This window comes from Mus caroli, unplaced genomic scaffold (assembly GCF_978045245.1).
Source record: "Mus caroli unplaced genomic scaffold, Mus_caroli_1 scaffold_18, whole genome shotgun sequence".
In the NCBI taxonomy this organism is placed as follows: Eukaryota; Metazoa; Chordata; class Mammalia; order Rodentia; family Muridae; genus Mus; species Mus caroli.
The window spans coordinates 46,865,786-46,889,435 of NW_028227273.1; the positions used below are offsets into that span (position 1 = coordinate 46,865,786).

Sequence of the window (23,650 nt, forward strand, 5' to 3'; positions counted from 1 at the left end):
AGGAGTGGGATGGGGGACAGGGCTGGAGGGGGTATTCTTGGTGGGGTGGGGGCTGTCAGAGACTACTCAGAGAGCACCAGACTTTCCAAGCTCCGTGCTTCTGAAAGAAGTATAGCCATGGCTGGGTGGGGCGGAGACACTAACACCTCTCTTGTCTCCACCTGATCGGCCAGGGCTACGTCTGCCTAGTTTCTTTGTCTGCTTCTCTCTGGACCTGACTCACTGGGGTTCCTCCCATTGGCTCTCAGGCAGTCCTTTCTCCCCACGTGTTACCCTGTCCCTAAACTGAGTCTTAGGTCCCTCCCAGGTTTCTCAGTTGAAGAATCACTAAATCTCCCCTCCCCCCATCTCTCCCAGTCTCTCCCCATTTCCTGTCTCTTGACATCTCTCTGTCTCTTCTGTTTTCCTTTGCACAATCTGCCCTTTTTTTCCCTTCTCCCCCCTTACCCCCCCCCCAGCCTGTCGGCCCATCTGGCTGGCTGGAGGGGGAGGGGGAGCGGGAGGGGGTGGGGAAGTCTGGCCTTCTGTTTACCTTTTGTGTCACAAAGAACTTGGGAGAATTGCAGACTGGGTCCCACTGGGTCACTATCTGGCCAACCGCCTTCCTCCCACCACCACCCCCAGCCCCCTCCCTGCTGTGGTGATGGGGGGGGGGCAGAGAGGGCAGGGGCCTGAGGGAAAGATTAAACCAGGCTCTGAAAGGAAGTTTATGTAAGGGGAAAATGGGGTGGGCACTGTGCAAAGTTGATCCTGAGACCTCTGGGGCCCTAGGGGACCTGGAGGACGTAGGAGAACAGTGACATGAGGTAGGTGCAGGGTGCTCTCAGGACGCAGGCCCAGCGCCCAGAGACAAGTTATCTATGCTTGGGTTTTCTTTTTAAAGCTTATGTTTGGAAAGGGCTTTGAAAACGTTCAAGGTGCCAGACAGCTGTGCAGCCATGGCGGTCAGTGGCCTCTGAGCAATCTAAGCACTCCTAAGATCTTCCAAGTTGGACGCTGGCAAAGGGTTATGGCTGGGAGAGGGGGGAGGGGTGACCACAAAGTCTAGAAAGGCAACAGAAGGAGGGACTAGAGGCAGATCTCTAGGGCTGTTAGACTAGGTCTCATAGGATGAGGGATCTCCCCACAGATGTTCTCTGGGTCTACAGCAGCCCTCCCCAGGCTGGCCTGGCTTAGGACCTCTTTGTGAAACAGGGAGGTGTGAACTCTAGGTGCCTCAGAGCCCCAGCAGGACAGGAGGAGTTGGGTGGCTCTGGAGGAGAACCCGCATCAGGGGGGGACTTTCCAGCTGGGGGCTGGGATGATGATGGTCACATCCCTAGCCAAGGCGAGCGGCTGTGAGGGGCTCTGAGAAAGAAGTCCTTCTTTCTCTCCTTTCTCACCTCCAGGGAATCAGCTTCCCCATACCCTCCCCAGATGCTGAGTATCTCTTCTCTTTCATGTGTGTGCACGGGTGTGCATATTTGTGTGCGCATATGAGCATGTGTGTGTGTGTGGGGTGTGTGTGTGTGTGTGTGTGTAGGCCAGGATACCCTCACGGGTAGCCTCAGAATCCTCAGCACCTCCTCAGAGACAGTCTCTCAGTAGCATACTGACTGGCCAGCAGGTCCCCGGGGTGGGGTTAAAGTTCAAACTCCAGGACTTCTCATGCATTTACCAAATGAGCCACCCGACTCACCCCCACCCCGCCAGCCTGAATGCAGAGTCCTTATCCAAGGGTGGCCCCTCATACCCACGGGACAGCTGCTATTATTAATCCATTTGCAAATGAGAAAAAAAAAAAAAAACAAGGCTCTGAAAGGGTGTCTAACTAGTCCAAAGTCACTCCATGCCCTAATTTCTGTTTCTGTGATAAACTATCTTGGAACAAAACAGTTTAGGAAAGAGAGGTTTTCTTAGGCTCACGAGCTCAGTCTACATTCGTAACAGGGGAATCAAGGTGGCTTGGTACTTCACATCCAAGAGCAGAGAGAATGAATGCACGCATGAGCCCAGGGTCGTTTGCCTTCTCTCCTCTTAACACAGTGTTAAGTCCCACCCCCACATACCTGTCAATTAATGTGATCACGAAGACCATCCCTTACAGGCACTCCCACTAGCCAATCTAATCTAGACGGTCCCTCATGGGGACTCTATTCTGAGTGATTCTAGGTTGTGTGAAGTTGACGATTAAAATCAGCACGCCCTGCAAACAAGGGCAGAGAGCACACTGAGCCCAAAGAACTGGCTTCAGAGCTCAGTTTTATGAGGTTCCTCAATCAGAGAAGTCCAAAGCCATTAAAACTCCTGGGGTCCCAGGGTCGTGGGGTCCTTGGGTCTGAATGAAGTTGAGCTTCGCCCCTCCCCCCCCCCCCACACACTCCTGTTTATCCTGCAACCAGCTAGCTTTGCTCTCCGTGTCTCCCACCCACATGCCATCTTCACTGTCCCTAAGGAGGGACAGTGGAAACGCTATCCTCAAGTGGGACCCAGGTCCTAGGAGCCTAGAAATTGCTTTCCTGTGGGCTCTGGGCTGGTGGGGAAATGGGAGTCTAAGGCTGGCCCTTTAGCAGAAACCGTGTGCTGTGTATTTGGGACTTGAGTGACATGAGTCACAGAGGGAGGTTGTTGGGGCCCCGTGGGCACATTCTGCTCCGGGATGGGCCATTTGTCCCTTACCTCATTGATGATCTTCCTGCAGCGAGCATCAGTGAGTCTCCAAACACCACAGAGGCTGAGGGGGATCCATCGCTGTAAACAGGTAGCAGTCAATCCTAGGAGGCTCAGTGGGCACCAGGAATTCTGAGGAGGTAGCCAGGGTTAGGGTCATTGGCTTGTCAGCTCCACAGTTCCAAAAGTTGTGCCTTTTCTTTGACTGTGTTTTATAGAGTTTTCTTTTTTGTTTGTTTGTTTGAGACAGGGTCCCAGCCAGGCCAAAGTGGAACACACTTTCAGTCCCAGCACTCAGGAGGCAGGGGCAGGGGCAGGCAGATATCTGAGTTCAGGGTCATCTTGGTCTACAGAGCATGTTCTAGGAAAGACTGGCCTACACAGAGAAAAACCATCTCAAAACAAAACAAAACAAAAACAAAAAAGATAGGGTCTCATTTAGCCCAGGCTAGCCTCCAGTTCTATAAATAGATATAGAGGAAGAGGATGTTGAACTTTTTGTTGTTGTTTTTTGTCTTGTTTTGTTTTGTTTTGTTTTTGTTTTTTGAGACAGGGTTTCTCTATATAGCCCTGGCTGTCCTGGAACTCACTCTGTAGACCAGGCTGGCCTCGAACTCAGAAATCTGCCTGCTTCTGCCTCCCAAGTGCTGGGATTAAAGGCGTGCACCCGGCCTATGTTGAACTTCTGATCCTTCTGTCTCCATTTAGGATTATAGGTGTGCATCCCCACCCCTGGTTTATGTAGAGCTAGGAGTTACGCCCAGAGCTCTGTGGGCATTTGGATAAGTGCTGCCACTAAGCTACATTCCACCCTCCCTCCCATCCAGTTTTATTTACTTCTTTGAAACAAGGTCTCATGGCTGTAGTCCTGATTGGTCTGGAATTCACTATATTGCCCAGGCTGCCTCAGACTTGAGGTAATCCTCCTGCCTCAGACTTCGTGTGCTGGGATCATAGACACTCCACCCTATTCCTGGCCACCACTGTCTTTCCTGCATTCAAAGTGGGTGGAGGGCTAGGGCCCGAGCAGAGTTGGCTGAAAATTCAACCAGCGTTCTCCCTGCCGTGGCACTATGGGCCATTTCATGGCCTGGGCTGGTCTCTAGATGGGCTCACAGCTGTTGAGCCTCCTAGTTGGCCAGTGTCCATCCTGACCCAACCCAGTGAGTCTGCAGGGACCCTGTGAGAGGGATGCCTCCACTCACTTCAGAGCCCCACTGAGCCAGCCACCTGCAGACAGAACACAGGGCGAAGGCTGTCTAGGCATCCACCGAGGCTTCTGCAGCCAACTGGGGAGAGGCACAGGGGCCAGAAATGCCTTTTCTCTTCCGTTCCTCTGCCTCCAAGTGAGAAAACCCCAAGGAAGAATAGGTCACAGCACTGTCAGCCATTCACACCTTGGTGCCCAGGAAGATCCTCTGGGTCTCCATACTGGGCAGGCAGGCCTCAGCGGTTGCTCTGGACGTTCAGGGAGAAATGACTCAGCCACCTGCCTGGTACCTGCTTATCACTTAAGCATCTTCATTTTCTCCTTCCTGAGGCCGAGAAGGGAAGGGGTTCGAATCCCAGGGGCCAGGTAGGGACACTGATGCTTAGTGATTTCAAAGAACAAGCAAGGTAGCTTGGTGGGTAAAAGTGCCTGCCACCCAAGCCTGGCCACCAGAATTAGAACCCATGGTGGGAAGAGATATCTCTCTCTCTCTCTCTCTCCCCCCTCTCTCTCTTCTCCCTCCCTCCCCCTTCTCTCTCACATACATACAACAGTAATAATAAAATTATAATTTTAAAAGGGAAATAATAAACTAGACCACAGTGGCACACATTTTTAACCCCCACACTTGGAGGCAGAAGGTAGGTGGGCCTCTGAGTTAAGTTCAAGACCAGCCTGGTTTACAAAGCTAGTTCCAGGACAGCCAGGGCTATACAGAGAAAACCTGCCTCACAAAACCGGTAGAGGAGGAGGAGGAGGAGGAAAAGGAGGAGGAAGAGGAGGAGGAGGAGGAAGAAGAGAAGGAGGAGGAAGAGGAGGAGGAAGAGGAGGAGGAGGAAGAGAAGGAGGAGGAGGAAGAAGAGGAGGAGGAGGGGGAGGAGGAGGAGGAGGAGGAGGAGGCAGCCGCTTTACCCCAGACAGGATCTCTCTAGGGCTAGGTTGCTGAGGTGTCTGTAGACAATGGAGCTAGATCCTGTGCCTGCTTATAGGGTGGCAGCTCATTGACTTGGATGGGAAGCACCCCAACACTGAATATATACTGTGGCAGTCCTCCGCCTCCTCTTCTCATGGAGAGCCCCAGCTGAGAGGTTGACACGCCTCAGGCCTGAGTTCCTCAGTCAGGTGACCTAGGACCTAGGTTCCTTGACCTGGCAGAAACTGCCCTTTGGCTTTTCATTTATTTATGTCATTGCTTATTTATTTTTTTGGATTCTCAAGTCAGGGTTCCTCTGTGTAGCCATGCCTGGCCTGGAAACTTGCTTTTAGACTAGGCTGGCCTCAAACTCAGAGATCTACTTCCTGCATGCTAAGATAAAAGGCATGTGCCACCCCCACTGCCTGGCAAAGTTGATTATCATTATTATCATTATCATCATCATCATCATTATTCTATTACATTCTGGATCAGTGTCACATGTATCCCAAGCTGTCCTCAAACTCAATATATAGTGGAAGCTAAGACTGAATTCTCCTGCCTCTGCTCTCTAATTAATGCATTACAGGTATGCACCACCATGCCTGACTTTATACAGTGCTGGGGGGTTCCACCCTAGGGCTTTCTGCATGCTAGGCAAGTGCTCCGCCAAGAGTCACATCCCTAGCCTTGGAGTTGAATGCTTCAAAGAGGGCAATCACCCTGAGAGCTGAGCCACATGGCCACTTCAAGTTAGACTAGCTCAGTCCCTGCCTGCCATCCTCAGGGCCTACCTGTGGTGGGACCCCTGTCCTTTGTAGACAAGAGCTGAAATCCCAAGTTGCCGTAGCTATGTGGCCTGTCCAATTCACTTCTGGGAAGGCATGGGACATAAAAACAAAAGCCCACAAGTGTGTGTGTGTGTGTGTCTGAGACTAACAGCTGGATTGTCACCCTTTCTAGGGACTTCAGTACAGATCTGGGCTCAGCGTATTGGGGAAAGGTCAGGATTTAGCTCAGAGCTGAGGCCTGAGGTGGGGTATGGAGGGGAGAGGGGCAACTCCTCCCCTGCCTCACAGGCCAGGCTGGGGTGGAGGGAAGGGTCCTCTAGACACTTAGTCCTACAAAGAAACTTCTGGTCAGTTGGGAAAGGTCTTTCAGTTGTTCTGTGAGCAAGCGCTTAGCTGAGCACCTTTTGTGTCCCAGATCCTACATTAGGGTATGGGAGTAAAAAGTTAGTCCTGTGTGTGCCGGGCTCACAGAGTAGTGAGGACACAGACAGTCCCATGGGAGCATCTGGCTGCCACTATAGGACTGTATGATGGCTCAAACTGCATTGCTGTGTCTGAGGGAACTCAGAGAAGGTAGACCAATGGGAAAATATGATGTCATTGTTTTTTCTCGAAGCCTTTTTACTGCAGGTGAATCCTGCGCCTCCTAGAGAGTGCTAAGGATCAGGAGACAGACAGTCCCTCTGTTTGGGCTTCAGGAATCCTGAGTTCATTTCTTGAAGCCCAACTCCTGTGTTTGAGGACAGTGACATACCAGAGAGGGCAAGTGACTCTATGCCTGCTGGCCTACTGTGCTGTCCACTCCACTCATATGCACTGTCACCAGAACGGTCCCAGGAGTATGTGCTCTCTGGGCCTCTGCTCTGGACCACCATGTGTGGGACAAGGCCGGCTCATGCCAGAGTGTGAGCATGTCAAGTGTGTTGCTTGGGGGAAGACAGGATCTCACGGTATAGCTCTAGCTGGCCTGGAATTCGCTGTGTCCGCCAGACCGACGTTAAACTCACAAGATCTGGCTGCTTGCTGGGATTCCAGGCAGTCATCCCTATGTCCAGTGGGTGGGCGGCTTTTGATTCTGTCTCAGCTGCCTTCCTACGCGGGTTCGCCTTGGCTAGTAGTCTCAAACATGCTAAATAAGAGCTGGAAGTGGCCCAGTGGCCTGCTCCAGTGCCATCTAATCTCCCACATCTGGAACCAGGCATCCCGAGACCACAGCCATTCTAGTCAGCCACTGCTACACGCTAGCCTCTGACTGCTGTTCTTGCTAATTCTCTAGTAGCCTGAATCAGTTGACGACTGTTGCTGGTTCCCTTTTATCAGAGAACAGGGTAAATCAATATGTCCAGAGCCAAAGCTCTGCCGAGTATGTGGCTCATTCTTTAATCACAGCACTTGGAAGGCTGAGGCAAGAGGAGTTCGAGACCAGCCTGGGCTACAGTAGAATGAGAATGTCTTCAAATACAATAAATGAAGTATAGAGGCATAGACCTGTGATCCCAGCACTTGGGAAATAGGAAGATTAGGAGTTCAAGGCCAACCTGAGACATACGATGACACCCCGTCTCATCACCCCCTGGGGAAAAATAGCAACAACAATAATAATAATAAACATGTAAAGCAAAAGGGTCAAAAGAGACACTGCCCCATAGGTGACAGAACCAGAATATGAAGCCAGGTAGGTGCACTGGGAGCTAACCACTCTGCCACGCTGTGGGTGAGGCCCTGGGTCCTGCCTCTGACTCATGGGGTGAATCCCACAGGTGCCTGTGTCTGTGGCCATGATGTCCCAGCAGATGCTTACCCCCCAGCAGATGCAGCAGATCCTGTCGCCACCTCAGCTGCAGGCCTTGCTGCAGCAGCAACAGGCTCTCATGCTCCAGCAGGTGAGTCTAGCCCCAGGGCAGACACCCCCCATCCTCCCACCCACCTCCATCCCCCCACCCCACTCCTGCTACTGCCTCACTGAGGACCTAGGCTGTGGCAGAAACCAGAGAGAATGCCCGTGCCATGCCGGGTGGATCGGCATTTATTCCTCTGGGATTCCTGGCAGCCCGCAGGATTTTCCACCCTTCTTTCTCATGTACTGGCCTCACTTTAGAACTCCGAAGGAGCAGGCTGAAGTGCTGAAACACCCTACCTCCCCATCCCCAACACACACACACACTGACATGCCAAAGAGATTCGGTCTCTGCCTCTGCCTGCCTGGCCCTGTTCACTGAACCCCCCTGTCCTGCCTGCAAAGCAGGGCTGGGTTTGCTTCTAGCAGCCCTGGAAACTACCCCCTCTTGTTCCCACCCCCACCCCCCAGCTGCAGGAGTATTACAAGAAGCAGCAAGAGCAGCTCCACCTGCAACTCCTCACCCAGCAGCAGGCTGGAAAACAGCAGCCCAAAGAGGTGAGTGACTGCAGGGGGGCCAGCCTCCTCCCAGGACGTCCCCTGAGGGCTCCCAACACCCACAGCCCAGCTTTCTCCTCTAGCCTGACAAAAGAATGGCCTTGTGGGAATAATAGAAAACCAGAAAAGAAAAAAAGTTGTAAGGAAAAGGTTTGAGAGAGAAGTCAGGGGTGAATACTCACATGCCTCCAACCATTTATCCCTACCCGTCTTTTCTCCCCTTGCCTCAAGCTGTATTGTCTCTGCACATGTGTGTGGGAGTGAGTGTGTGCAAGCCATCAGATGTGTCTGACGGTCTTTATGTATATGCAGCAGATTCCTGTCATCCCATCTCCTTGCTAACGTTGTCCCCTGGAGAGCCAGCTGTCCCATCCTGAGAATTCTCAGCAGTTTATACCTCCCTACCTCAGCCTGCCCTAGCCTCTGTCCTGTCCCATGATGCCTGTGAGGCCCTCACCAGTTTATCCTTGTAACTCCCCAGCCCAACCTTCTGCTCCACCTTCTGCCACAGTTCCTCCTGAGAGGCTACATCAGGTCCCTTGTGTCCTGATAATATTGTTGTCCCACTTCCTGGTTGCCCCTTCCCAGAAAGCTACTGTTGCTCTGCCAGTAGCCAGGTATTCCCCACCCCCTCCGTCCTTCTCGTGTGCTCTCAACTGCTATGTATCTGGTTTTGATTCTCTAAGCTCTTGCCTCAATAAATTGCCACCCCAAATATACACCAGCCCACCCTCCAGGGCAGGCAGGCAGAGAGATCCTTGCCTCCCCAAACATCCAGGACGTGCTTGGCTCTCTGGGCTCAGGAAACTTGCTGACAGCCTGACTCGTCAGTGCCTGTGTGGAGAACTGAATGGGGAGAGGTGGGGGAACACATATGCAGGGGCTTGTGTCTGGGCAGCAGTGACGTCACTCTTCCGGAACTCAGCTGAGGCTGGTCATGTCCCATCCACTCCTTTAGCACTGTATCTAAACTAGGATGGGATTGGGGGGGGGGGGCAGGGGTGAAGTCTCCCCCACTCCAGAAGAAGGGGGTTACCGAGCATGTGGGAAGGGTCTCCTCCAGGTGGGAGTGGTCCCCAGATCTGACAGGCTCATTCATCACTGTGATGAGAGAGAGAGAGACCCCACCACCACCACCACCACCCCCCAGCACACAGCTGCAGCTTGCATAGCAGAAGCTGCCGCCAAGGAGGAGGGAGGAGGGAGGGCGTCGTGCTGCGTGTCTGGGTCTGGCTGTGTGTGTTTGCGCGTGTGCGTGCGTGCGTGCATGCGTGTGTTTACTGCGAGGAGGCATGCAGCCCTATGGAAGCTGGGCCGGGAGCAGAGAAGCTGCGGCTGCAGACGCTACCACGACAGCTCCAGGGGCTGACAGGCCCTGGGAGGGGGTGGCGGCAGCGTGGGGGCCAGATGGCACGGCCGAGGCCAACGGCACTCCTCTCTGCCCACCCCCTCGGGCTCCCTCCCAGGCCCTGGGGAACAAGCAGCTGGCCTTCCAGCAGCAGCTCCTGCAGATGCAACAGTTGCAGCAACAGCACTTGCTCAACCTCCAGAGGCAGGGGCTGGTCAGCCTGCAGCCAAGCCAAGCCTCAGGGCCCCTCCAGGCCCTCCCGCAAGGTGAGCGATGCCCCACCCCGCCCCCAACCCCACAGCGTTCTCTAAACCCTGGATAAGGCACGGGCTCATCCCGTTGTGCTCCCAGCCAGCCAGCCTCTGTCTCCCGCAGCAGCCGTGTGCCCGACAGACCTGCCCCAGCTGTGGAAAGGCGAGGGTGCCCCGGGGCAGCCCGCTGAGGACAGCGGCAGGCAGGAGGGGCTGGACCTCGCCAGCACAGCTGTTACTGCTACCTCGTTCGCCAGCCCTCCCAAGGTCTCCCCGCCCCTCTCCCACCACCCCTTACCCAACGGACAACCCACTGTGCTCACATCTCGGAGAGACAGGTATGGATGGCCCTGGGGGTAGCACGTGACAAGGCTCTGCTCTGGGTGGTACTTGGAACCTCGAGGGTGGCACTGTGGTGGGGACCTAGAGGGAGGGAGGGGCTGAAGGGAGGGAGGGAGGGAACCTAGGAGTTGGCCTCTTCTCCCAGGGCGAACAGAATGCTGGACCAGTAGTAGAGACAAAAGCCGGGCCCGGGGAGGGCCTCCGCAGCTCTGACCACTACCTTTTCCCTCTCCTTCTAGCTCCTCCCATGAGGAGACCCCCAGTTCCCACCCTCTTTATGGACATGGGGAGTGCAAGTGGCCAGGCTGTGAGACCCTGTGTGAAGACCTGGGCCAGTTTATCAAGTAGGTTGCATCCAGTTCTCTCCCTGCAGGAACCCTCTGTCCAGCCTGCTCTTGTCACCTGGGGTCCTAATGTCCTAGCAGAGCTGAGCCAAGCAGTGGGGTGGCCTAGCTCTTCCTTCCTCTCTGCTTTCCCTGCCCCTCCCCTCCAGATCCCCGCTGGCAGCTTCTCCCCACAACTCTCTCCCACTCCAGAGCCAGGGGTGTCAGAGGAGGAAGCCTATCTCTCCACATCCCGGAGAGTGATGGCCTAGGACGGCCAGCCGAAGACAGGCAGGGTGGGAGGCAGACAAGGCGGCTGGCAGCAGGCGGCCAGCTGCCACCACGGTGCCAAGCTCTGTCACTGACTGATTAACTCCGCTGTCTCCCGGACCCTTGCAGCATCAGGGTCAAACAAATTGTTTTCACGCTTCGTCAGAGGTTTACTTAATTAGTTCATTTGCAATTAGATCTCTCTGTAGCCGGGTTTTAGCTAAGACATCAAAAGGAGGCTGAGGAGAAAGCTTCCTGAGCTGCCGCACCCCCCCCCTTTGTTCCACCCGTCTCTTCTTTGTATCTCTTCTTCTGTCTGCTTGTCTGGCTAAGGGCTGGCTGACAGACTCGGGGCTTGGAGGATGGGTTAGAGAGGTAAAGTAGGGAAACCCAGAGCTCACTCTCTTCCTTCCCTGCCCTCCTCCTCCCTAAGACACCTCAACACAGAACACGCTTTGGATGACCGGAGCACAGCCCAATGCCGCGTGCAGATGCAGGTGGTCCAACAGCTGGAGATCCAGGTGTGACCCGAGAGTGTGAGGGAGGGTCCCGGGGGGTCCTATGGTCAGAGTCCATCTTGTGCTCTCTAGGGCTTATTCACCATCGTGTGAGGTGAGGACAGCTGAGGCTGAGTGGCCAAGGCTGAGGCCCTGTATGCAGGGAGCTGTTTTTATATGCTAAGTAAAAACAAGACTCATGTGAATGGCTAATGTGCAGGCCTGCTGTGCAGCGTGCTTCCTCAGCCGTCTAGATAGCTCAGGACATCCTCAGAGTGGTCTGCCTGCCCTGCCTGCCGGATACCATCATCTCCATATAGCACAGGCCTAGGGAGCCACTCAGGGAATGGAGGGACTGGGATTAGAACCCTTGCTCCGGCATCGCATCGAGTCCTTAAGAGAGTCACCCAATCAGCCATCCCTGCTTAACCATCTCAGGCTGCTCACAGGGTGGAGAGAGGGCAGTTGTAAGAGATGCTTTGAGATTTAGGAATGGAGGAAATGAATCCTTTGCCCACCCCCACACACCTCTTCAGTAGTGAGCCAGGCAAGCACTGGGGTGTTGTTCAGCCTCTCGTGGGGAGAAAGGGCGCGTGGCTGGTTGGAAGAAGGTTGCCGTGTGTAAGGTGGTGTGAGCCCAGGACGGCTGTGGAGAAAGGGAGAGAGCATTAGTTCCTGGTCCTGAGGAGATGGGTGTCCAGAGGGGCAAAGAATGGCCAAGGCCTTTAGCATGTTTTCAGAAGTGAGGCTCAGAGGGAACAGGTGCCTGGGGGTGGGGTGCTCGTGTGTGTGTGTGTGTGTGTGTGTGTGAGAGAGAGAGAGAGAGAGAAGGAGGGGAGAGAGGAAGGGTGTGTGTTTGTGAGCACGTGTGTGTGTGTGTGTGCATGTGTTTATATGTATGTGACAGGTGGGAGAGAGGAGGGGGGGTCTCTATGTGAAAGAGAGTGGAGAAAGGGAGGGAGGTATGTGCGTGCGTATGCACAAGTGTGTGTGTGTGAGAGAGAGAGCACGAGAGAGGTGGGGAGAGGGAGGTGTGTGTATGTGTTGGGGGAGGGGTGTGTGAAAGAGAGAGAGGTGAGGAAAGGGTGGTGTGTGTGTGTGTTGGGACTTTCTGAGGGCCTCCAGGTCTCCAGTGACAGTGACAGGTAACCTGTAGGGGAATAAGAACCCATCCCCCGCCCCCACTGTGCCTTTTCACAGCTGGCCAAGGAGAGTGAGCGGCTGCAGGCCATGATGGCACATCTGCACATGCGGCCTTCAGAGCCCAAGCCCTTCAGCCAGCCAGTGAGTGCCCTGCCCCCACTTCCCAGCATCCCCCGACCCTTCCTCAGCACAGCCCTGACCTTCAGGGAACAGCCTCTTGGGGTGCTTTTCTCAGCACCTACCCCATTGCTCACAGCTGAACCCAGTCCCTGGCTCCTCCTCATTCTCCAAGGTGACCGTCTCCGCAGACCCGTTCCCGGATGGCCTCGTGCACCCCCCAACTTCAGCCGCCGCCCCCGTCACACCCCTGCGTCCCCCTGGCCTGGGCTCTGCCTCTTTGCACGGTGGGGGCCCTGCCCGCAGGAGAAGTAATGACAAATTCTGCTCCCCCATCTCCTCAGGTGAGGCTGCTGTAGGAGGGGTACCCCCCAACCCCAACTGATGGGGGCTCCTGATCTGGCTGCCTCACCTTCTGCCTGTCTCCCCCAGAGCTGGCCCAGAATCATGAATTCTACAAGAACGCTGACGTCAGGCCCCCCTTCACCTACGCCTCCCTTATCCGCCAGGTAAGCATGGAAGGCCGGAAGGATGGAGAAAACAAATTTACTGCAGCCAGGCCTCCTGATGCCCGACCATAAGGTCCCTCACTCCTGAGCCCCTCTTGTCCGGTCTGCCTTCTGTGGGCTGTAGCTTATCCTGCCTGAGCTCACTGGGTCCGTTCCCATTCATCTTTATTGTCCATATGCACAGGGTGACGCTCACTTCTGCATACGTACACTTGCTCACACTTGCTATTCATAAACGCAAGGACATGCCCTTACACACGAGGCTATTCTGTGGTACTTTCTACAGAAGTGCGTTCTCTCACACTCTTTGCCCAAATAAAGAAAATCCCCAACCGCCTCAACAATAGTGCTACCTCAGGATAGGGCGCATGAAGCCGGTTCTCACCCCCCAACCCTGAAGAAGCTCCCGTGTCCCTTTTGCGCATGCGCAGCCTCTGGAGGCCCAGCTCCCAATACCCTCAGCTCTCTTAGCTCATTAGCCTATGGGGGACTCCCAACCCTCCTCTGGGTCTCCTGTCCTCAAGGGTGAGTCAGGGGCTACATAAAAGGGTGGAACACAGAGCCGTGAGGGCCCCAGATCTAGGCTGAGGGTCTCTTTGCCCTTTCCTTGCCTGCAGGCCATTCTGGAAACTCCAGATCGGCAGCTGACGCTAAATGAGATTTATAACTGGTTCACCAGGATGTTCGCCTACTTCCGAAGAAATACGGCCACCTGGAAGGTAAGACCTGCCCTATCTCCCTCATCCCGACTTTCTTCTCTAAACCGCCACAGTCTACTGAGACCAAGGCTACCTACCACTTTGTCCCCTCAACAGTTCTGCAGAAATAGCCCACCAGGTCCACCAACAGCCCTCACCCCGGTCCCCTCAGCAGCAACTCCAGTGTTCCTAACTTGCTATTTTGTAAATCGGGGACTTGCTGTATTGTCGCAGATTGTCTTAAACCCCTGGGTTCAAATGATCACCCTGCCTCCACCTCCCTGAGTGCCAGGATTTCAAGTGAACATCACCACACCCTGTTAGACAGTTGCTAGGTGTGGAACCCAGCCCTGTGTGTGCGCTAGGCATGCACAGTGTCTTCCTTTTAATGACCTTGGCCAGCCTCATACTGTCTCTTTAACGGGAAGAAATTTTTTCTCTTTTGTATGGTACGAAGAATCCCAGCTCCCTGAGACAGGGCCTCTGGAGGGTTGACGGTCAGCTCAGTGGCAGGTCCTGGGGTAAATCCATGGCTCCAGCTTTCATAACTAATCCAGTCCAGGAGGAGGTGGAAGGTGTATACTGGCCCCAATACATGGGTAGACTGAGGTCCATAGACCACTCCCAGGGACACAAATGGATACATACAGCACCCAGCTCACCAGTGGCAGGGAGATAATTGTCTCTATTCAATTAGTCACTTAACACTTTCAGCTATAAGCATTTTCCTTGGAGACCAGAGGAATGCAAGGACCTAGGAAAATGGGCTAGAGATGTAGGCTGGGACACTAAACCGTTCTATGGTCGAGATAGGGTGTGCGTGCACACCATGTGTGTGTCTTGCACTATGAAGCAAGATGAGAAGGTGGTATCTAAATTAAGGCGGAGTCGGACGAGGAGGAGGAAGTGGGGGTGGAGTATTGGCCCTTTCAGGAAGTCTAGATACAGGAGAGGGCGTCTATCACTCACTCTCTCAGAACTCTAATTGTATCCCTGGCTCTCGGGTCCTCCTGCTGGCCTGTGAGAAAACTGCAGCCAAACAAACCTACAGTGTGACGGGTTTCTCAACAGTGGATAGGAGGAAGCCCTCCGGGCCAGGGCACCGCCAAGCACTGGGTGGGATCTGCAGCTGCCCAGCCTTTTCTACCTTAGTAATGTGCAAAGGACTACTAGAAGGGCCTATCATGGCATCTTCCCTTTCCTGTGCCAGCCTCCCAAAGCTTAGACTATGCAGCAGGGGCAGCCATTCTGATTGGCTATGAGTGATGTCACTTCCTGGCAACCACAGCCCTGCCCTCTTTTTGAGCTAGCGTTGTGTTTTAGGAGCCACCTGGTCCAGCCTCCAACGTCTAGGCCAGGTCAGATGGCAGACTTTACAGATGATTCAATCCCATCACCTAAAGTTGAATATAGCGTAGAGCTGGTTCAGGTGGCTTTCATAGCTTCTCAGTGGCCATGCCGAGAGCCTCACCTTGGTCTGTTTCATCCCTCACACACAACCCAAATCTGGTCCTGATACAGTGTGGCTTGTTGCTACATGGCACCCCGGGGGGTGCCACACTGCCCTGTCCGGTCAGACTGTGTTGGCTTGAGATCCACACTGACTTTGAGAGTTCTTTTCAGCCAGCCAACTTCATTCATGCTTCTGGGGAAAGAGTAGCCTGTGGTTTCTTCCCTCTACTTCTGTCCCATCTATTTTGTGCCTTCTCTGGGTCATCTCTCTCTACATCACTTGGGTTTCTTGATCCCCACCCCCACCCCTTCTGGTCCCCATCCATAGACCATGCCGGCTGCTTTAGACTTAGGGTATCCAGGTTTGGGGGTGGGCGTGTGCCAAGCCAGCTGCCATTTCTTAGGGACAGAGCTACCATCTGCCAAGTGGATGGTTCTCAGCAGCCTTCCCATGTCCATCCCCTCCTAGGGCCTGTGTTGTGGGCCCATCCTTTTGTTTACGCAGCCCCCGCCAGACCCCTTAAATTGCCGTTAATGTTTCAGCGTAACGAATTAGTCTCTCGTCACGAATCAGGCTTCGAAACGAGGGAAAAAAGCCCCGGCGAGGCCACCCTCGGAAATTGGGGTCATTCTCATTTGCAAAGCGGAGGATCGGAGCCCCGTAATGCGGGCAAATTTATTCCGAGGCAGGAGCCCCGGCGTGATTAGGCCCTTTGTAATTATCGCTCCGTGAGATTCCACTCCAGCCGCCCGCCTCCCTCGTGGGTTAGCAAGCGAGTCGGAAAAATACACAGGATTTAATTAGAGGCAAATTAAAATTGGTAATGAAATCGGGCCAGTTGCAAGAGGCAAGAGTTGGATGGGAGAGAGGGAGAGCAGATCTCCAGGGGCACCCACTGCCTGCCCTGCCCGCTTTCTTCCCCGTTTAGAAATGTAAAGAAGAGCCAGGATAGGCGGGTTGGAGGAGACTGGTGGGGGACATGTAATGGGGACAGGGCTGGGGCTGCTGGTGAGAGACAGAAAAACTGAGAGTGAAGATAGGGAGGTGGGACCAAGGGACCTGGGGACGGGAGATGGGTGGATCAGTGCCCTCACCCAGGCTTCCAGAGGGAATTGGGCCCAGCAATCCCCGCCCATGTGTCCTACCAACCAGGTGACCTCAATTTCTGAAGTTCTCTTTCCAGGACGAGGTAGTGACAAGATGTCTTACACTCTCTCTTGTCTTGTTGTCTTGCCGCTGTGTGTTTGGGCCGCCTTTTCAAGTCAGCAGTTGGTTTCCAGGTGTATCTATTAGGCTCCACTGGATACCTGTGCTCCGAGAAAGTTATCTGTCCGGAGCCACAGCTCACAGCCTCAGCCCCCCCCCCCCGCCCCAGACTCCTAGGGGTTCAGTAAAGGTAGTGAGGACCGTAAGCTAGTTGCCGAAGTTATCTGCAATGCTCAGTGTGTGCCTGAGGTACAGTGTCCCAGCCTTTCTAAGCTACCAGGATCCCTGTGCAATCTTAAAATCAGAAGTCAGGAGTGATTTCTGCCAGTGTGTTTGATCAGTGAAGATGTAGAAAGGAATTATTTAATTTCATTGGCAACAACGTTTTCTTGAGACCAGGCCTTTATGTAATCCAGGCTGGCCTGAACCCCCCTGTATAGACCAGGTTGGCCTCTGACTCCCAAGTCCTCGGATTGAAGGCGTGTACCAGCACACCCTATCCGAGACAACCCTTTCCGAGATGAGACAGACATTGAGGACTTTCCCTCTCACTGACCCTGTGCTGGGACCGTGGTTATTGTTCCCTGGGACATGAGATGTGGGACCATGGGAAGATTTTCTATGTACGTTCACTGGAACCCCATTCACTGCATTCCCAGAATGCCGTGCGCCACAACCTCAGCCTGCACAAGTGTTTCGTCCGTGTGGAGAACGTCAAGGGGGCCGTGTGGACTGTGGATGAGCGGGAATATCAGAAACGGAGACCGCCAAAGATGACAGGGTATGTGGGCCCTAGCTGAGTGAGCTGTCCCAGCCCGGCCTGAGCCAGCCCAGCTCCTGCTTCTCTGGGACACCCTGGATGCCCTCCTGAGAAGGGAATGTGGGTGTCGAGGGTGAAGGAGACCAGTGTGCATGGCCGGCCACCTAGACATAACTGGCAACCCCAAGATGGGCACTGCCATCCTCAGTTCTCACTTCTGACTAAGAGAAGGAATCACGGGGGGCAGGGTACCAGAGAGGTGAAGCCCACATGATCATGGCTAGAGCTGGCATGTGAGCTGAGGTGACAGCTGCCATCCTAAATTCTTCCTGCTATAGGATAAGAATCCTGAATCTTTATTTCACAGTGGAAGAGTTGAGTGGAGAGGGCCAGGGGCTGACGGGAAGCCAGCAGGAAAGCAGGTTGGGTCCAGGACCAGGCCTCACATCCAGTTTATGCTCTGTTTCAGCACACAGTAGGTCAGAACCTTTCCCTATCTCACCAGCACCCATTTTCTTGCCTACATACATTGGTGCTGGGCTCCTGGCTCAGGAGAGACCTGAAGTAGGCTAAGACACCTATAGTACCCACTGTTCCTTCACCCGAGCAACGGGCTTGCTGTGCAACCGCAGAGTAACAGGGGTAGGGTGAGATTGTGAAACGCCCCACCACGTGCCCACATTCCAGCCTCCGTCCTTGGTAGTAGTGTTCTCTCATTACCAGCCTGGACCCTACCGCTCCTCTGCTTCTCCCCTACTGTGCGACTTCTGAGACACTCTATGGGGGGGGGAGGAATAGGGGGGGGAGTGAGCCCCCAAGCCTTGCCTTCTTCAGTACCGCTGGCTTCTGGAGCCTGCTTGGTATAGAGCTCATCTGCCCTACGTTCAAGAGTTCCAGAAAGTGGACTTTATGTATACGGAGTAACATAAGCTATAGATCAGGCTGTTTGCCAAACTTCAGAAACTGTTTTTCTGAAACAGTTTCATAACAGAGAGGACAGGCATGGCGGTGCATGTCCGTAACCCAGTGCTGGGGAGATAGAAGCTGGAGGATCGGAAGTCCTCCGTTTTGTTTCGTTTTACGATACAGGACTTTTCTCTGTGTAGACCTGGCTTTTATGAAACTCATGCTGTAGACTGGCTGTGAACTCAAGAGATCATCCTGCCTCTGCTTCCTGAGTGCTGGGATTAAAGGCGTGCCCCTGGTGGTGGGGAGAGAATGGTCAGAGAGAGAAAGTGCTGGCCACGCCCTGTGAAAGGGGAATTCTGGGAGTTCTGCTCCAGCTTCCCCGCTCTCAGACCCAGATCACTCTAAGGTTGGAAGTCCCTGCTCCCTGTGGGCTTGTGGGCTTTTAAAACAGAGCAGAGAGGATCAGAAGGATCCAGCTACAGGTTCCCAGCAGTTCGAGAGTGAGGCGCATCTTTTCATCCCGGCTCTGAGTCAGAGGGAGGTCGTCTGTGGATGTGTGAGTTGAGATTGCCTTCTCTCCCGTAGGAGCCCCACTCTGGTGAAGAACATGATCTCGGGCCTCAGTTACGGGGCACTTAACGCCAGCTACCAGGTGACTGAGCCCACCGCTCCCCTCTGCCTTGCCTCAGGCGTTGCCCTAGAAGAGGGGCGTAGGTGGGAAGGAGGGTAAAGACCACGCCCCACTCTTGGCCTCAGCCCCGCCTCCATACCAGTGTGTGCCTCTGAGAAAGGGTGGGCATAGACTGGACCAGACAATGGGACCTGAGTCCCATCCCTCAGGCCCTCAGACTAGAGTCCTCTGTCCCCAGGTGTGTGTGTGGGGGGGGGGGGGGCATTGCTAGGCCAGACCAATTTTCCAGGAAAGCTGGGTGATGGGTGAAGAATTCTTACTGGTATGTGGTGGGAGTGGGTCGGAGGGTGGGGGAAGTGTTACTAAGCTATCCCTGCATGAGGGCTCTGACGACTCCAGCCACTGATAACACTACCCCGTGTGCTCCAGGCCGCCCTGGCAGAGAGCAGCTTCCCTCTTCTCAGCAACCCCGGCATGCTGAACCCTGGCTCAGCCAGCAGCCTTCTGCCCCTCAGCCAGGAGGACCTGGGTGCCCCTGGGGAACCACTACCCAGCAATGGGAGCAGCAGCCCCCCTCGTCTTTCCCCTCCTCAGTACAGGTGAGCACATGAAAGCCCCATGGCTCCTTTGTCCCACAACATCTCTATGGAAAAGGCAAGCTATCTCTCCCATCTTCATAGGACAGCCTTCCCACAATTCTCTCTATCCTCCCTCCATCTTTCCAGACTTTCTTCTTCCTCTTCACTTTCCACTCTGCCTCTCTCTCTCTCTCTCTCTCTCTCTCTCTCTCTCTCTCTCTCTCTCTCTCTCTCTCTCTCTCTCTCTCGTTCTCTCTCTCTTCACACAGAGCCTGGGGAGAGATGGTGGGATCGTAGCAGGGCCCTGGCCTTCTAGATCAGTTTGTGGGAGGAAGGGAGGCCTGGCAGCCCCACACCCGCATCACCCTTTCCGTTCAGCCACCAGATACAAGTCAAAGAGGAGCCTGCAGAGGCAGAAGATGACCGACGGCCGGGGCCTCCCTTGGGTGCCCCCAACCCCAGCACTGTGGGGCCTCCAGAAGACAGGGACCTGGAGGAGGACCTGGGAGGAGAGGACATGTCCTAAGGGCAGCGTGGGTGGGCAGGGCAGGCCAAGACCCTGCCGCCCAGTGGACCCCGGCCTACCCACCCCACTCTACAGCCCCTCCAACCTCAAGGCACTTCCGGGGACTCAGACGGGGGAGATCCGGGCCAGTAGCTCCCATGCCACCTGACTGACAGACGCCTGGGGACAGGCATATCCCTGCTCCCCGCAGAGAACACAGAACCCTTGGACTGGGACCCGTAGAGGACATGGAGGGCCCAGACCCTCTCAGCCCCTCCCTGTATTCCCAACCACCACCACCAGCAGCAGCAGCAGCAGCAGGGCTCTCCTTCCCCACCAGTGCTCCCCTCCAAGACCCCTTAGCACAAGGGGAGACCCGCAGGCGGGGCTGAGCCACCCCCACAACCCTACCTTCTTCATCCCCTCTGTCCCGTCTGTGGCAGAGGTTTCTGGCCAGAGGACCCTTCCCGGTTCATCTCCCCTCATCTTCTTTTCCCAACTGTGAAAATTAGTTCTCCGGCCCCAGCTTCCTGCTCAATGGGGCAAGCAGGCTGGGGGCGGGGCACCTGCAGACCAGCCCCCCTCAGCTGCGGGAGCAAGTTGTGCCCTGCCCTTCCCTCCCTGACCTGAGGCAGGACCCAGACTAAGCAGGCCTCCACCCCACCCTGTTTACTGGGCACTCCTGCGGCACCCCGAAGCACTGAGGGACCCCCATGCTGGACACCCTCAGAGCGTGTGCATAGGTGGTCTCTGCCCTGAACATCACAGTGCGGAGAAAACCCGGCTGGAACCACCCTCGCCCCCAGCCTACGGGTCCCCGAAATGGGGTCCTCTCACCCCGCTCCCTCACCTCCTCCTGTCCTTCCCTCTCCCAGTTAAACGGATGACCAAAGACCTTTCTTATGCCGGAAGCAAAAACCAAAACTTTTTGTTGGCTTTTTCTTTTGCCGCCTCCCAAGCACCCTGCCTTCCCAACCCTGCCCCCTGGCCCCGGGCTGGAAGCCTTCCCTCCTTCACTTAAGTTATTGTGTTAAACCAAAGTTTACAGTGTCTGTTGGTAGCAAGACCCCCCTCCTCCCCTCCTCCACCCCCCCCAAGGGTCCAGGGGTCCTACTCGCTTCCCCTCTGCTCATACCTTGCCTATGGAGACAGGAGAGGGCAGAATCCTGCCCCCAACTCTGGGCTGCTTTCGGGGGGGTGGGGGGGAGGGCTCTTCAGATGCCTCCATAGGACCAAGTCCCCATCATTGCCGGGAGTGTGGATTCTAGCAGCAGAGCTGGAAACGATGTGATTCCACAGACCCCCTATGGGGGACCCACAACCCAAGGCCACGGACTGGGTGTAAGGGATGCCTGGAACACCCTGACCAGGCCCCTTCCCCAAGACTTCTTGGATATTTCCCAGGAGAATCCCACATTCGCCACCAACCCCCTATCCCTACCCCACCTAAGCTGCCCTCCTGAAAGGCAAGGGCGCCCCGCCCCCGGCCTTCCCCCATGTACCCCCACCTGTGTTCCGTTTGACCAGCACAGAAATATTAAAGTCCTCTATTTACCGGGCCCTGTGTGTGTCACCAAGGTGAGAAAGGAGAGGGCCCTTGGAGCCAGACGACTTGCTGAAGGCAGGAACGACAGGTGAACCAGGCACAGGTGACACTGGGTTCCTCCTCTCCCAGCTGGCACCGTGAATGCCAGGCCCTGGGTTTGCAGCTCAGATTGGTGATGGGGGTTCTCTGCCAGGGTGCTCTGTTCCAGCTGGGAGAGTATTACAGCTCATTGCCTTGGGCTCTGTCATTGTGGCTGTGTGCTGCTCCATGCATGGTGCCCAGCTAAGCCATCATGTCACCTGGATAGGCCTATGTGCATCCTGACACTCCAGAGTGGGTTACCTGTTTGCACCAAGGTACATTGTCTGCAGTTGCACAGTGCATGCAGGTGGCTCTGGGGTAAGACAAGATAGTCTAATCCATTCAGGGGATCCTGGGTAGTGAGGAGAAGGAAGAAGTGACCCAACTATTAGTCCCAAGGGAGTACCCATGGGTGACATCACCTTTGAATACTGCTCCCCAGGGCACCCACCGGGACTTCATCTCCCATGCCAGTCGGTGCTTGGGAAGCTGATGGACTGGCGGGAGTGAGGGGTGGGGCACAGGAAGAGATGTAGCAAACCTAAGTGCTATCACCCCTCAAGCTCCTGGGACTTTCCAGTGACTGCGGCTATGGCTCAGAAATGCCTGCTGACCTCTGCTCTCTCCTTCTAACCTTGGCTCCCAGAGCCCTCTCCGCAAACTTAGCTCCTCCACTCCGCTACCTGGTCCTCTGTACACTTGGTAAGAGTCTAAGATGAGCTCCTTGTGTCTGTCCATTCACCCCTGCACACACGCGCACACACGTGTGCGCGCGCACACACACACACACCGGATCTGGAGAGGACCGGGCTTCATTTGGAGTCTGGCGGACAGACACGGATGCACACTCGCACACACACCCTCACCCTAACAGGCAGCGTTGCTGATGCCCTGATCTGCCTGCCTTCCCCACCCTTCAAAGAGCAATGTAGTATCTGCTTACTCCGGACAGCACCTGCCGTGCGCTCTAACCTGACATGGCCTCTTAACACCTTTGCTCTCCTTTTCCCTCTCCCAACCCCATAGAAGGCCCCAGGAGAACCCAGGGATGTTAGCTACCAAGCACCAAATTCTTTACCCTACCCCTGCAAAAAGAGGATTTGTTCTGATAGCAATTCCCAGGGCCAGCCTGCTTACTCAGACCCTAGAAGGGACAAGAAGCCATTCTTTCCCGTAACTCCCAGCTTTGTACTCAGGATAGTTCTCCTGGCAGTCTAACTTCAGTTTCTCCTGCTTCACCTAGAATCCTAATGGGTTTTGTTTTTTGTCTTTCCATTCCTCCATAGAGTGATGGAAATGTTTATCAGAAATACTAAGCTACGTCGAGAAGAAAGCTGAATGTCTACTGCGGATGTTGATGAAAAATGTCCCTGTAGTATGACACAGGAAGTTGCTAGGATCGTTGAGCTTAACGTCTTCCATTTTTGTTTCTGAGTCAGCCCTGGCTGTCCTGGGTCTTAGTATGGAGACTGACTGGGCTGGACTCAGACTCAGGCAAACAGACTGCCTCTGGCCTCTCCAGTGCTGAGATTACAGATGTCTGCCACCATGCACCAGCAATCATCTCTCTAGGTCTCTCTTCCCACCAGGAAGTCCTCCATGCAGTCTAGCTTCTATCCTTCCTTTTGTTTTGTTACAGGGTCTGGTTGTTTTGTTTGTTTGTTTTTAAATAGCCCCTTTTGGCTCTGAGTTTTTGTTTTGTTTTGTTTTGTTTTTCGAGACAGGGTTTCTCTGTATAGCCCTGGCTATCCTGGAACTCACTTTGTAGACCAGGCTGGCCTCGAACTCAGAAATCCTCCTGCCTCTGCCTCCCGAGGGCTGGAATTAAAGGCGTGCGCCACCATGCCCGACTATTTATTTATTTTTAAAGGTTATTTTACCTGTATGAATTTCTTGCCTGCCTGTATATAAAATGCATTATTTAAGTGCCTGGTGCTGCAGAGTCCAGAGAAGAGTATCACATCCCCTGGAACTGGAGTTAGAGATGGTTTGGGGTGGGGGTGGGGGGGTCGTCACCGTGTGGGTGCTGGGAACCAAACTCCAGCCTTCGGCAAGAGCAGCAAGTGCTCTTAACTGCTGAGCCTCTCCCTCAGCCCGCGTTCCCGTGTGCCCCCCCACCCGCCAAACCCCCACCCCCACCCCGGTTGCCTGGGGGTTGGCTGCGGCCAGCACCTGGCCCTGGTCTTAGCATTTCTGCCCTGGTGGAGAACCTGGAACCTGACTCCCAGCACTCCTGGACCATTCTTTCCCCGCAGAGCTCGCCACTCTGTCTCAGAGCCTGTTGCCCGTGGCCGGCAGAGGGCGCTTCAAACAAAGCGGACCTGCGGCGCTGCGTGCTCAAGTAGGGTGGAGCTAAGCTCTCCTCGCCTAACCCAGGGTTCGTTCCTTTGGCTGTTGGTTGGGGCTTTCGAGATTCTTCCAACGTGGGGCTTATGAGACATTCTACAGACAATCTGAAGGAAGGAGGAAGAGTGTGGGGACCCAAAGCAGAGATTGCCCCACCTGCTCACTCCGGTCACAAGGAG

The 23,650-nt window shown here is 54.8% G+C and overlaps 1 protein-coding gene across 5 annotated transcripts in view; it reads left to right on the forward strand.

The window, feature by feature from the left end:
* The window catches only part of Foxp4 (forkhead box P4), a 57,146-nt gene extending 36,724 nt beyond the window's left edge, over nucleotides 1–20,422 (forward strand). The window contains exons 4-17 of one of the 5 annotated variants that reach the window (XM_021186185.3): nucleotides 7,324–7,446; nucleotides 7,872–7,958; nucleotides 9,425–9,572; nucleotides 9,682–9,895; nucleotides 10,139–10,243; nucleotides 10,926–11,013; nucleotides 12,190–12,273; nucleotides 12,389–12,593; nucleotides 12,682–12,758; nucleotides 13,376–13,477; nucleotides 16,775–16,896; nucleotides 18,370–18,436; nucleotides 18,845–19,014; nucleotides 19,372–20,422. In XM_021186185.3, the coding sequence (XP_021041844.1) occupies nucleotides 7,324–7,446; nucleotides 7,872–7,958; nucleotides 9,425–9,572; nucleotides 9,682–9,895; nucleotides 10,139–10,243; nucleotides 10,926–11,013; nucleotides 12,190–12,273; nucleotides 12,389–12,593; nucleotides 12,682–12,758; nucleotides 13,376–13,477; nucleotides 16,775–16,896; nucleotides 18,370–18,436; nucleotides 18,845–19,014; nucleotides 19,372–19,519 (1,740 nt within the window). In that variant the 3' untranslated portion in view covers nucleotides 19,520–20,422. The remainder of the gene's footprint in view (nucleotides 1–7,323; nucleotides 7,447–7,871; nucleotides 7,959–9,424; nucleotides 9,573–9,681; nucleotides 9,896–10,138; nucleotides 10,244–10,925; nucleotides 11,014–12,189; nucleotides 12,274–12,388; nucleotides 12,594–12,681; nucleotides 12,759–13,375; nucleotides 13,478–16,774; nucleotides 16,897–18,369; nucleotides 18,437–18,844; nucleotides 19,015–19,371) is intronic. The other 4 variants (XM_021186187.3, XM_021186186.3, XM_021186188.3 and 1 more) reach the window with 4 other exon arrangements.
* The last annotated feature ends 3,228 nt before the right edge of the window (nucleotides 20,423–23,650 follow it).